The 13437-nt window shown below is 47.0% G+C and overlaps 1 protein-coding gene across 1 annotated transcript in view; it reads right to left on the bottom strand.

Annotated features, from left to right (window-relative positions):
* The window catches only part of EXT2 (exostosin glycosyltransferase 2), a 157724-nt gene that overhangs the window by 15914 nt on the left and 128373 nt on the right, over positions 1-13437 (bottom strand). The window contains exon 10 of the mRNA XM_006896751.1: positions 797-940. Within this exon, the coding sequence (XP_006896813.1) occupies positions 797-940 (144 nt within the window). The remainder of the gene's footprint in view (positions 1-796; positions 941-13437) is intronic.

Below are 13437 nucleotides of genomic sequence, written 5' to 3' on the forward strand. Positions count from 1 at the left end.
AATTGGGATGGGAGCGTCAGAGACAGTGCGATTGGCACAGGACAGAGCGGAGTTTAGGGCTGTTGTACATAGGGTCGCTATGAGTCGCAGGCGACTCGACAGCACATAACAACAAACAACAGTAAGAGTTATAAATAGAGTTGAAAAAAATAGTCATTAATCATAGCATTATTTAAAATAACAAAGAAATCAGAAACAACCTAAATATTCAACAACTCAGGAACGGCTAGGCATAAATGATACTATAGTCATATAATGGTATATACGAAAGAATGTTAAAAGAAAGATATATATGAAGAAATACTGACATTGCATAAGGACAATAAGAATTTTTTCTAACTTCATGAGATTTGCTCATAATATGAACATGGAAAAATGAGTATATTCACAGCTCGGAAAAGATTAAAATTAAGCAACAAGAATGCTTATCTAAGGGAGATAAGACTACCTGGAACAGTGACTTCATTTTATTTTTCTGAACTGTCCGTGCTTTTCTACTGAAAGTCTGTATGACATTTTTAACACGTTGCTGCAAATGACGGTGATATATCGAAAAAATAAATCTGTTTCTAAGCACGGTCGTCAACTTAAAAGTGTGCAGCAACGTGTTAATTAGAAAACAAGAACTTTTTAAATGGCTTCCTAGGGAATATCACACAGGCCTTTCTAAACCTTCTGAGTAGAACATTCTTTTCCTAAATTCATCAGCAGGCATGAAAAATTAGATCAGGCCAAAGTAAGTATCTGACTCTCAGTTTGTCAGTTCAGACCCATCTGACCCAGGTCTCGCTCTTACCTTGTGATAAAAAGCCGCCCCTGTGAGCACCATGGACACTTCGTTCGTCCACTCAGATTCGTACTTCCACTTATTCATCTCATGGTCCCAGAGGTGCAGGCGGCCTGGGTACCCCACCAACCGATCTGGGAATTCCCGCCAGACCTAGAACAAAAACCACATCAATAATCATTTCCCACCTTGGACAGCAATGCTTAGGGGCTGAGTTACCTAGACAGGTATGACGGGCTCTCTATGTTCAAATCTCAGCAAATGCAACTCAGAAGGAAGATGGCTTCTGAGGACGCTGAGCGGGCAAGTCCCACTATTCTGCCTATAGTGTCAGGCGGATGATGGCTCTGATTTTCTGCAAAGCTTCTTGTGCTGGCTTGGAAATTCCAAGTAAGGCAGTATGAGAGCTCACGGAATTGGGCTGAGGCAGGCAATCTCTTCACACATGAGTAAAGAAATAGGTTCCATATTTAATAAACTCCTATGTGACACATAAATGGAGTCCTCTAACTCAACGGCCCTAATTTTCACCCAATTTTGGTGATTATGAAAATTTCCCAAGTCTGCTTTCTAAAAAGAAAGCTCCTATTTTTTCCAGGGCACACACCCAGTCTTAAGATCCAATGGAAGCTTAAAATAGAAAAGATTTGTCTGATTATACAATCTGTAACATATTAAATACAAAAACGTCATTTCCATATCTGGAAAGGCTCTTTAACACAGTTTTGTTGGCTTAAACAAAATCTGGCCTATGAGGCATAGGGTAGCAATACTGCTCACCATGCATCAATAATGCTCACCTGTAGAATTCAGTCTGTGCAATCTCTTCTGATGTACGGAGGCCCCGGGGCTAATTTATGAGAAGAGATCTTTATCCCGAATGCACGTCGACAGTTTACCCAACCGCTCTTGGGGCCTCCTCCTGGTCTCTTTTGCTGGTTTCTCATCCTTTACTGACTTTTACCTGCCAGGGTTTGGGGGCTCCATCCTAGGCCCTCTTCTTCAAACTCTCTCTAAATTTATATCTTTAGGCCTGAACTTTCTGCAGATAAGTAATTATTAATATCTCCACCTGAATAAACAGGCATCTCAAACATAACACAGTCAAAACATATTTCTTGATCCCATCTCCCCAGACAGGTCACTCTCCATCTTGTGCACTTCAGTAAATCATCCGCCCCACTGCTCAAACTCAAAAGCTAGGAGTGAGCCTTTATTCCTTCCCCTCTCGCTTTCCCCAAATCTAATCTATTAGCAAGTCCTGCTGGCTCAACTTCTGACCACCTCATCTCTCCCATCCCTCCGCTGCTGCCTCGCCCCCAGGCTAAACCACAGCCATCGCTCATGAGGTCTGTCTCCTTGCTGCCACCTGGTCCTTCCCAACCATTTGCCCCGCAGCCCTGAAAGGATCCCGGCTCAGTGCAAACCAAGCAGCCCCATTAGATTTATTTTCTCTATCCTTTCCACTGGAGACTCATCTACACATACAGAAATCACAAGATCCAGCAATCAGCAGACCCCCAAGACCTGAGGGGTCGAGGCCAGGAGTCCGGGGAAGATGCCTTTTTCAAGAATAATATCAGGTTATTAACAGCCCACTAGTGGTAAGAAGCTGCGCTGCAATCCCTAAGACACATGGTTCGAGGCCTCTGGCCGCTCTGCAGGAGGAGGATGGGCAATCTCCTCCCGTGTGATTAACTGCTTCTGAAAATCCGCCAGAGAGTCAGCTACATGTGGGTTCTGACTCTACAGTAGACAACAACCAACCAAAATAACCAAAATCCAAAATTTTCCCCTTAAAAAAAAAATCCCCATATTAAAAAATGGTCTATTTTTTTTTTTTTAAAAAAAAGGGCTTCCGGGGAGCTCTGGTGGCCTAGAGGCAAGGAGCTGCAACTATAATCCCAGAGGCGAATGGTTCGAATCCACCAGATGCTCTGCCGGGGAAGGAGGGACAATCTCCTCCTGTACCAGTCAGATCTGATTTGATGGTACAGTCACACAAAAATAACAAAATAAAATTTTTTTTTTAAAAAAGGCTTCCCATTGCACTAAGGAAAACATGCAGATTCCTCGTGTGTCTCCTTCCCTCCGGCCTCCTCAACACCCTACTCTCCCACGTGGCCCCTGGCAGCTTCTTCTGACTGGAATGCTATCCCATCTTTTGAAGAGTCTGGTTCCTTCTTGTGAGTCAGATCTCTGACCTTACCCAAAGTTAAACTTCATTCCCCAACTGCCAATCTTCATCATGTCCCATACCTCATGGTTTTCTTTACCAAACTCTATTTTCTTCTGTTTTGATTTAAACTTCATGAGGACAGCAACTTTGCCCATTTTATGATATTCTGATCACAAAGAAGGGTGTCTGGCGTGTAGACGCATTCAACACTCACCTGGTGAGTACATGAATGGTCATAAAGTGGGAATGGAATCAGAGAACCACAGTCTTTCTCTTCACAGAAACAACCCACTGTCATGAACGCACATGTTTTAAGTTGCTTTTCCAGAAGCAAATGAAGGGCTATTAGCCAAGTCATCCCCCTGCCTTGTCTCCTCCTCCTCCTGTGATCACCTACACGATTTTTATGAGATGTATGACCTAGATTCTGGGTGTGGGAGGGAGTGAGGAAAACATGTTTTTGGTGTGTGAAACAAGCTCACCTAACAGGGCTCCAACTCACAACCTTGGCCTCATTAACACCATATTCTAACCAGCAGAGCTAATTGGCCACAGGCACCATCATAGCTGCAGAAAAATGAAGCCATGTCAAACATTTCCTCAGACATGTAACGCTGTTGCTGGTTCTCTCAGCTCTGGGGTTTTGCATTTCAGCAGATGAAAATACTCTACTGCTATTACAGTTTTATAGAGCCCAGAACAGCAATGTGGTATGTGAGCCATGACTTCTGCCTGGTCTGTGGGCCTGGGCAGCCACAGCTGGAAGCACTGCCAGGTTCCTCTTCCATTACCAAGCGCCTGCTTGTTCGAGGCACACCAGTGCCACAGTCACAGCCTCATCTCTACCGAGGAGTTGGATTTCTGAAGGGCTCCAGGGGCACAGACCCAAACAGCAGGGGTGGAAAGGCAGTGGGCAGGGGCAGGGGCAGGGTGCGCATTTAATGGGCACCCCTGCTAAAGCGGAAAGCTTCCTTCTCCCCTGATGGCTGACTCAAACAGCTCCTGAAGCCATCCAGAGAAGTCCAAGCCGCTTTCCCAGAGATCCCTTCTTTCCACAGCCCCCATTTGCAATCATACTGATGATAATAACAGTGGCTAAGATTCCAGCTCTCTCAGTTAGGTGAACCTATATATCAGACGTCTCTCCAGCGGGACTTAATTTGGTGACACTGGGTCACAGAACGCAGAGCTATGTGACTCTAAAGGCACCGGAGGTGTCCGGAATGGCAGATACCTTCAGGATCTCCAGCGAGCTGGGCTGTGCGCGCCGGGCCTCCCTGCCCTTGACGCACTCCAGGCAGCTGGATACAATCAAGATACCATCCGTGATGGCAGATTATTACTTCATCTATAACCTGCAGCTGACTGCAAGATCAAAACGCGGGAACAGAACGGGATGGGCCGGCTCTAATCGGGCCCCAGTGGAGGACGAAGCCTATTATGTGCACAGTCAAGCATCTTCCCAGCTGAAGGAGCAAGAACTCCAGCTCGACCCCTTTTTCCCCACAGCTACCCGCCCCCACGCTTACTCAGATTTTGTGGGTTCTTTCCCTCCTCTCACCTCAGGGAAAATGCTCTGGGGTCAGCTTTTTGTCATTACTAACAGATGCCTTTATATACTGTCGTGGGGACACTTGAAACTTCCCATTATATTCCTGCCGTTCTAACAATAGTGCTTCTACAGCCCTAGTGGCATAGTGCTTAAGGGCTTAGCTACCAACAAAAAGGTTGATGGTTTGAGTCCACCTGCTGCTCTGAAGGAGAAAGATGAGGTCCTACTCGGGAATTTTGTGGGGCAGTTCACCTCTGTTGTATAGGGTCCCCGAGTCGGAACAGACAAAACGCATTTTTTAAAAATAGCTGTGTTCAATCACAAAGTCATTATCATACGGTCTACACTACTGAAATCCTCCATATATCACATCCCCAGCAAACTGAATTGACACACATCTTAGAAGACAGCAGCTTACCTCTTGGCAGTAACTCAGATTCACCCTTACCTTAGGGGGTCATTCTCTACCACTATGGCATCCAGTTTCAAATGAGACTGTAACAACTGCAACAAAGAGATTGTAACACCATCCTCCACCTATTTTTTTTCTTTTCCTATTCTGATGTTAAAAATTCAGGAAACACACTTCGCCCCTGAATAGTAGGAATTCTGCCTCTCTTCACTCTGCTACACTGGCTGTTTGAAAAGTTGTCGAGTTTTGTTTTTTTGTTTTTTTGTTTTTTTTTTTTTAAAAAAACACCTCTGGAAGGTCTATTCTCTTTATTTATTTGAGTGAGAGTTTACCAATTATACAGTGTTTCCAATCATACACATTTCACCTGATAACACTGCAGTTGTAATCTGACTGGATCATTCATACACATTTCCTAGTGGCCTGGTCGGTAGGGTGCTCTGCTGCAGATCCACAGACTGCTGTGAGTGAGAACGGTGGGCAGTCTCCTCCTGTGCCACTTACAGAACAGGAAAACACACTGTGGGGTCAGCTAGGAGTCTGACCCATTGGCAATGGTGGCCTGGTGGTAGGAAGTTGTGGAACACAGTTCAAATACACCTGCTGCTACGTGGGAAACAAATGGGCCATCTCCTTCCATGTGATTTACTGCCTCTGAAAACCTGTTGGAGGGTCAGTTACAGGTTGATTTCGACTTGATGGTACACAACTACAGAGTAAGACTAGGAAGCACCTCTATTGGGATGGACACAGGTGGCAGCCTGGACTTCTGCCTGTGCAGAAAAGGGGGAGGGGGCCATTCAAGCAGGCCCACGACTAGCTCGGCCACTGCTGAGCTGGGCACTGACCCCTGCTCTGCCGTCCTGCTGCTGGCCAAATGAAGGAGTGGGTTAAGATCTGCGGTGGTGGACCAGTTAAGCAAAGATCAGCAGTCAGAGCCCATCTGGCCGTTGAACGGGAGAGAGCTCGGGCACTGTGCTTCTGTGAAGGTGGCAAGGAAGACAATCCTCCGGGGCCAGTTCTGCTCTATCACACAAGGTCAGCAGGAGTTGTGTCAAAATCGACTCAATGGAAAGAATGCCCTAAAAGAACCCCACCTCAATGGCACACAACAACAACAGCATCTTTTTATGGAGAAAAACTTTTCTTCCTTACGAATCTGCTTCAAAGAAACGAATTCATCAACTGTGAGCTGTTCCAAGTTGTGAGTTTCTAAATAGCCTGGCCTGCATTACTTAACCCTGTTTAAAATGCCATACCCATATGGATACCCAATAAATGCTCCTGAAGAGAAGATAATGCACTACCCTCTAGGCCAGCGCCCAAGAGTGCATTTTAAGCTCAGGGTGTGTGCTAACCACAGTCAACTTCAGGAAGCAGGGTAGGGGGTGCGGGGGGAAGGTGTAATAACAGGTGGTGCCCATCTGGGACATACGATTATCAAGCCCTGGGTCACCGTCAGGAGAAAAGCAACACTGAAATGGCTGCTACTGTCACCACGCTTACAGAGACTGGGTTCCACAGTCACAGGACTCCTGGGTGGAGGGGTGCCACGTAGACCAGGGCTCATGAACCCCGAGGTGGGCTAGGAAGTGCTGTGGGAACTTTCCTTGCACACAAGCCCTAAGCACCAAGGTGGGACGGAGCTCTCCGAGCCAGTCCAGGCCTTGCCATCATGAGCCTGCACCTGACAGGGCAGTTTTGCAACCTGCCAGCATCTTTGAACCGTGGCCCTTCTTCTGTCCAGGCTTTGTCCTGCACCCTGCCCAGAAGAGAAAGGGAAAGCTGGTCCCTTCAGCTGACCACTCTCTGATTCCAAGCTGGTTTCCACAGAGAAGCCTCTTACAGGATTCATTCTCAGCCCTCTGGGAACAAAGTTCACCTTCTATATTTGGGGATTTCCTGAAATGAAGTGGGATGAAGAGCTGGCTTCGTTTTCAGCTCATGCTTTTAATTACACTGGTAGCTGGCAGCCTTTGTCAGAGGCACTGTGCCAAAGAGCCAAAGAGATTTGCCCTTGTTTGAGGACCAAGTAAACGTGGGCGCAGGACATTGGCAGAGGGAGAGTCCAGTTGTCACCTGGAGCTTCCTAACGCTGATTGGTTTTGATGAATACATGCACAGGCTGTGTTATGTATTAAGATCTACCTGTTAGATCACTCTGGAGGGACCTTCCCAGCCCAGAGGAGGATTCTGCTTTAAATAAGCCAAACAGGAAAACCAGTAACATGGGAGAGCTTCTGTGCTGGGGCAGCATTCCCACACGCCTCTGGTTGGAGGCGAGGGCCTTGGTACTGTGGGCCATGGGTCTCCATGCCCATCAAGTTCTTTCCTTAGGCCAGGAGCAGTGAAGAAGGCATAGATAAGATGGGAGTCAGCCACTAACGACAGAAAATTAGGTGTTACTAAGTCTTTCAGTAGTTACTACTATTAGGAAGAAGCCGGTGAAGAACAAACAGGCTTTAAACCACTTGCCATCCTTGTATTTTGGCAGTGGGCAGGCCCACGCATCTTCTGGAAATGGTAAGGAGAAGATTCACACTTCTGGGCTGTGGACCTTGGTCTAGGCTGTCTTGGAGAGCTGGCCTTAGAGATTAACTGGTATGGTTCCCTCCTGATGACAAACCTGAGGCCCAGAGACGAAGTGGTCCTGTCAAGGTCACACTGATCTCCACTCCTAAAGGAGACCTCTGCTCAGGATGCCCTAGGATTTCTTACTCCAGGAAGAGCATTCTCCAGAGAGCATGCCAGCTCTCCAACTCACCCTCCCACCTGTAAAGAGGTCTGATGCTGGTGCAGACATCCCAGTCAGTGTTAGCGCTTCGGCGCTCTGGTGCTGGGCAGAGCAATGTGTACCCACTGAATGACTGGGTTGAGAACAGAATGGGTGGAGGAAATGACAAACCCCCCCGCTGCCCTCAGTGCTCATCTCCGAAAAGCTGACAGCTCTTCACGAGTGTGGTTTCCATTCCGCAGAGAAAGCCACATGCACTAGAAGGCTGTCAGCTGTGCAGTAAGCGAGTGAGATTCCAAGCATGACAATGGAGGGTCTACTGGAACCTTCTCATCTGGGCGGCTCTGGGACCAGAGGGAACATGCAGGCAGAGAGCAGCTGAAGGAAAGATTACACTCAGTTACTGTTTTTCATGAGACAATGAATCTCCTGGGAGATAATAAAGACAAGAAGACAGAGAGAGAGACGTGAGCTGGAGGGGATGGGAGGAGGAAGTGCTGGGTCATGACCAGGTCACTGGTGTTCTAATTTTGTGCTCCTTAAGACCTATTAAACATGAAATCATTTTTATTTCCGTAACTTCAACTCCAGCGTGGGTTATATGGCTTCTAAGTCTGGTCTCGGGGAATCGTTTAATGATGTTAGAGAAGATTACTGAGCATATGTCAAATGTCTATTCTTTTCAAACCTGCACAACAAGGAGAAACAAGACTTTGGTTTCTTATAACCATTACTGTGCCTTAAAAATTTCAAGTTGATCTTGGTGAGGCTTCATTTAAGTGACTGGGGACTCTCTGTTCAGCAAGGAGGACATGAACTCTCCCCATAGTCCACAAGGAGTGGTACTGCTAACCCAAGAGGCCACCGTCTCTCTGGTGGTTCGAATCCACCAGCAGCCTTGGGGGCGAAGGCTGAGCAATCTCCTCCCTTGCCTCTTCCAGCTTTTGACACCTAACGGAGGACCAGCTATGGGTCGGTTCTGACTCAACAACAATGAGGGAGAGCTGAGTGCATCACTAACTTCGGACGTTCTTTTGCTTGCTTCTTTCTGTGGAAAGGCAGGAAAAAAGCCTTGACTTCGAGGCATAAAAGAGGTTTGGAAATAATTACTTGATGACTTCAAAGTCATCAAAGTCATCAATCAAGTGTGTCAGAGATGATAAGGACGGCATAGTACAGAACAGCATTCAGGTCCTCTGTTCATAAGGGTTTCTATGAGTTGTATTTGACTCGACAATGCCTAACAACAACAGGTGTACTTCAAACGCTATAATCTCTTGGCGCAGAATCAAACAGAAGGATTCGGTTAATCATTTCTTCATTTGTATCCCATTTATTTCCAAAAAGGATTTGAAGTGATTTACAGTAAGAAAGAAATACTATAATAAAGTCCAACTAACATTTGTTATGCCCTTCCTGGGGGTCAAGGGCTCTTCCAAGGATTGAAAATGGATTCACTCCCTTAATCCTTACAACAGTTGTTGTTGTTATGTGCCATTGAGTCACTAGCGACTCATAGCGACCCTTACAACAGTACTCCAGGCTAAATCTTAATGGCTCCACACTACATGTGAAAAAACTGGGGCACCTGAGGAGTTAATGAACTTGCCCAAAGCAGTAAAGCTTGTAAACGAGATCTGGACCTAGAAAATGTGCCCTCAAGGAGCCCTGGTGGTATAGTATGGAATGTTGTTGTGTGCTGCTGAGTCAGAACAGACCCAGAGCGGGCTTTCAGAGGCAGTTAATCGCATAGTAGAGCAGCTGGTGGACTTGAACCTCGTGCCCTCAGGATTGCAGTGCAGCTTCTTATCACTAGGCTAGTTTTCTCCTAGATGTTTATAAACCTTTTAGCAGATGATGTCCTCAACAGTTTTTCTTTTCCTAAATCCAGAGAGCTTCCATCCATGGCTATCTTAAAAATACCAATTTGGTAAGTGATTGTTGCTGTTGTTGCTGTGTGCTGTCTGGTAGGAACCCACCCATAGCTGCGCCTCCAGCAGGTTTTCAGAGGCAGTTAATTGCGTGGGAGGGGATTGCCCATCCTCCTGTGTTAATATCGCCTACCATTTAGGAGGCCAGCAAATAGAAAGTCATGGCTTTTCCACTGAATTGAGAATATGGAATAATTTTTATCTTGAACAACTCTATAATTTTATTCACAGAAATCTATATATGAATATCTAATATCCAAACCAATTAAATGAGTCTTTTCAGTGAATACATAATCACAGAGCATCTTTTATGCACTGGGAATGTAAAAGAAAACAAGAGGCCCCAACTACTGCCTGAATGGACCATTTGAAAATGAAGGTTTTTAATCAAGCCCCAGATCTACAGCGTGGTTGTAATTAGAAGCCCTGGGCGTGAGAAGTGAGCCCACCCTTCCCTCTCCAGGCGCAGAGTGTCAGCATGTAGTCAGGACTTCCACCCACCCCTCAAATCTTCTGCTCAACCCAAAAGCTGGTTGGGAACCTTGAAATATCACTTTTAAAGGCTGCCAACTCTTGATCTAAACCAGCCAACAGAGAGTAGCAAATATACTGCAGTCACGATTAATGCAATCCCTAGGCACCAATTTCCGAGCACCAAGAAATAAATATGATCTAAGAGGTGAACTGTAAATATCACACTGACTAGCTCAGCTTGCTTTCCAGAGACTCATTTCCCCAGTCGTGATGTTTCTAAGGTCAGGGGAGCACTCTGACCCTTTGTGCTCCCTTTGTTTAGACTCTCCCCAAGTGCGGAAACACGGTGTTTAAGGCAATGGCAACCACCGTCTTAGAATGAGGATTCTGCAGGCAGTTTTACAACTGGCAGTGAAAGGTGCAGCTTCACATTTGGGAACCACAACACAGAACTTTCCTCCAAAAGCTAAAGCGCCGTCCTCACAGGGAGCTGGGGGAGTTCAGGGCCTGGATGCGATGGCTTTCATTTCCCCTGGCCCTCCTCCAAGTCCTGCCCACACACCTCCTTTAAGTATCTCTATCAAAATCAAGACAGATAAGCAGTCCATCCAAGACAAATTCCCTCCACTCCAAAGCCATCAGCCAAATGCTGCAGCTCTGAATTCCTCAAGCAGCCAGAGCTGCCCTGTAATCAATCCCTACGAGACAAGAGGCAGCTCCGGGAACAATAACCCTCAGACATATGGATCCTTTCAGGGTTGGAATATCATCGCAAATATCTCCTTTTGAAAGGAGCGGGAGGAGGGACGCATTCTTTAAACCATCAAATGGACCAACACCTCTTTAAAATAACTACCCCAAAGGATGAGCACTCATCCCGAGTCCTGAAGCTACAAAGCCGGATGGTGCGGCAGACACCAGAGAGATGTGGAGGCGACGGCCGGGTGAGGAACACATCTGGCTGGGTCCCAAAAGGTCAGGAGAGCTCGTCCCTCACCAGGACTGCCTGTCACAAAATAAGCTCTTGCAGAAAGCACGCTGAAACCAGCTACCCTGACTCATTTGGGACCGGAGCCTGCGAGCAGGAGGAACACTGGGATGGGAAGACATGCCTGTAGGAAGCATGCGCCCTCCTCTTTGGGACAGGCAGCCAGCTAGTCCCACTTTTGATGTTTCATTAATGGCTGTGTAAACAAATCCTCCACTTGCTGTTTTAATTTGCTCAGTGGGGAAGAAAAAAGTGCCACTCCATTGCAATTCCCAACTGGGTGCTTTTTAAAACGATCAGATGTTATTTCAATGTTCAGCATACATATTCGATTTCCTTTCTGTAATATTTGTTTGACTTCTTCTCCAATGGGGACTGGGTGCTTCAGAAGAGCTCCGAGAGGTCAATCTCTGCGGCAGCCTCTCTCATCGCCTCTCTGGGCTGCCAGGGCTCTGATTTCAGCAGTCCTTGTCCAGCAGCAGCACAGGGGAACTTCTCTCTTTCCAGGCCCTGTGGGCCTTGTGGGTGTAAATCAATGCAAGCTGGAGGTAGAGGCATCTACAGACCATCTTGTACTCTCAGCTGAAGACAGGGAGCCCATGCATGGTAGACAACACTCCAGGGAGGCCATTCTCTAAGGACTGACTCACCTCTAAGCATCATCGTTCACATGTGAGTTCTCTCACTGGCTCCTTCATTGAGAGAAGATCTGACTACGCCTCATCAGCTGCAACGCTCACTCAAGTACCCTGTCCAGTCTTCTCTCTCCTCAAGATGACAGGCTCTAGAACAGCAACTCCTGGGCACTTAAACATAGTGAAAATGGAGGTAACAATACGATAAAGACACACAGCAGCCCTGCTCGCTAAGGAGCTGTTATTACGACGCTGGCTTCTCAGAGGGAGCCTGTCACTCACTCAGATGTAATATAGAAGGCCCAAAGAGAGCTTACTGCCATCCAGCTCTTTAGTTACTTAATGAAGAGGGAACACCACAAGGCCTAAGAAAATTACAGTTTTCTAAAGCTCACTTTTGGCAAAATAGTTCTAGCTATGCTTTAAAGGCTTAGTGTCAGGTCCGGCACTAGGGCTGGTCCACAGCAATGCTGGCACGGCTGGACTCTGCGTGCCAGGCTGTGGCTCGGCTCCTCAGCGCCTCCCATGCTGAGCACCAGCAGCCACGTGGACTCAGGCCGTGCTGAGAGGGAAGCGTGTGAACCCACAATCTTTCTATTCACCGCCTGTGTCCAACACTGAGGGCACAAGGACCTGAGGCAGCCAGGGAGCCGTGGCAGGAAAGCAAAGCTGCTGGTTCTCCCTGAAGGCTGACACACTCCCAGGGGTCAGATTCCACCTCACCGCAGAGGCCTCTCTGTAGCTCAGGGCCCTCCTTCAGGCGTGGCTCCTTTTTATTTGCCTCAGCTGTGCTTGCTGCAGAAGGTCAAACACTGCAGCCTTCAATATGGATTGAAGCTCAACATAAAGAAAAAGATTCTCACCACTGGGCTGACTGGCAGCATCATGACAGATGGAGAAGAGAATGAAGTTGTTAACAGCTTCAGTTTGCTTGGCTCCACAATCAACGTTCTTGGTACCAGCAGCCAGGAAATCAAAAGATGAATTGCATATGGAAAGTCTGCTGTCAGAGACCTCTCCAAAGTGCTGAAGAGCAATGATGTCAGTCTGGAGACTAAGGTGCGACTGATCCAGGCCATGATCTTTGCAATAGCATGCTATGCAGCGGAAAGCTGGACAATGACTAGGGACGATAGAAGGAGAACTGATGCCTTTGAGCTGTGGTGCTGGAGAAGAGTACTGAATATACCATGGACTGCTAGGAGAACAAACAAGTTCATCCTAGAGAGGGTGAAACCAGATTGCTCCTGGCACAGGATTGTTGTTGTTATGTGCTGTCGAGTCTCCTGCAACTCATAGCGACCCTATGTACAACAGCCCTAAACCCTGCTCTATCTCATGCCAATCTTATTGTCTCTGACACACCCATCCCCATTTACCCCAGCAACGGAATCAATCCATCTCCTCAAGGATCTTTCTCTCCTGCGCTGTCCCTCCACCCTCCCAAGCATGACGTCTCTCTCCAAGACTCAATGGCACATAACAATAACAACAACAATGTAAAAACCAAGCCTAGATGAAGGGTGCCCTAACTCAAATGGGAAATCTGCCCTAGCAGACTTAGGATGAGATGGGTGTTTCTACGCACAATTAATAAAAATGCTTTTTAGAGACCTCACCTGGATTCCCAGTGTGGCACATTTCCACAGTTAGGATTCCAGGAAAGCAGAACACATTCCATCAGAAGGACCACAGCACATGGCGGTGAGAAACAACCTTAGACTCAGTTTGAGATTTCCTTTACA

Source organism: Elephantulus edwardii, unplaced genomic scaffold (assembly GCF_000299155.1).
Source record: "Elephantulus edwardii isolate Elephantulus edwardi_28Jun2011 unplaced genomic scaffold, EleEdw1.0 scaffold00189, whole genome shotgun sequence".
NCBI lineage: Eukaryota > Metazoa > Chordata > Mammalia > Macroscelidea > Macroscelididae > Elephantulus > Elephantulus edwardii.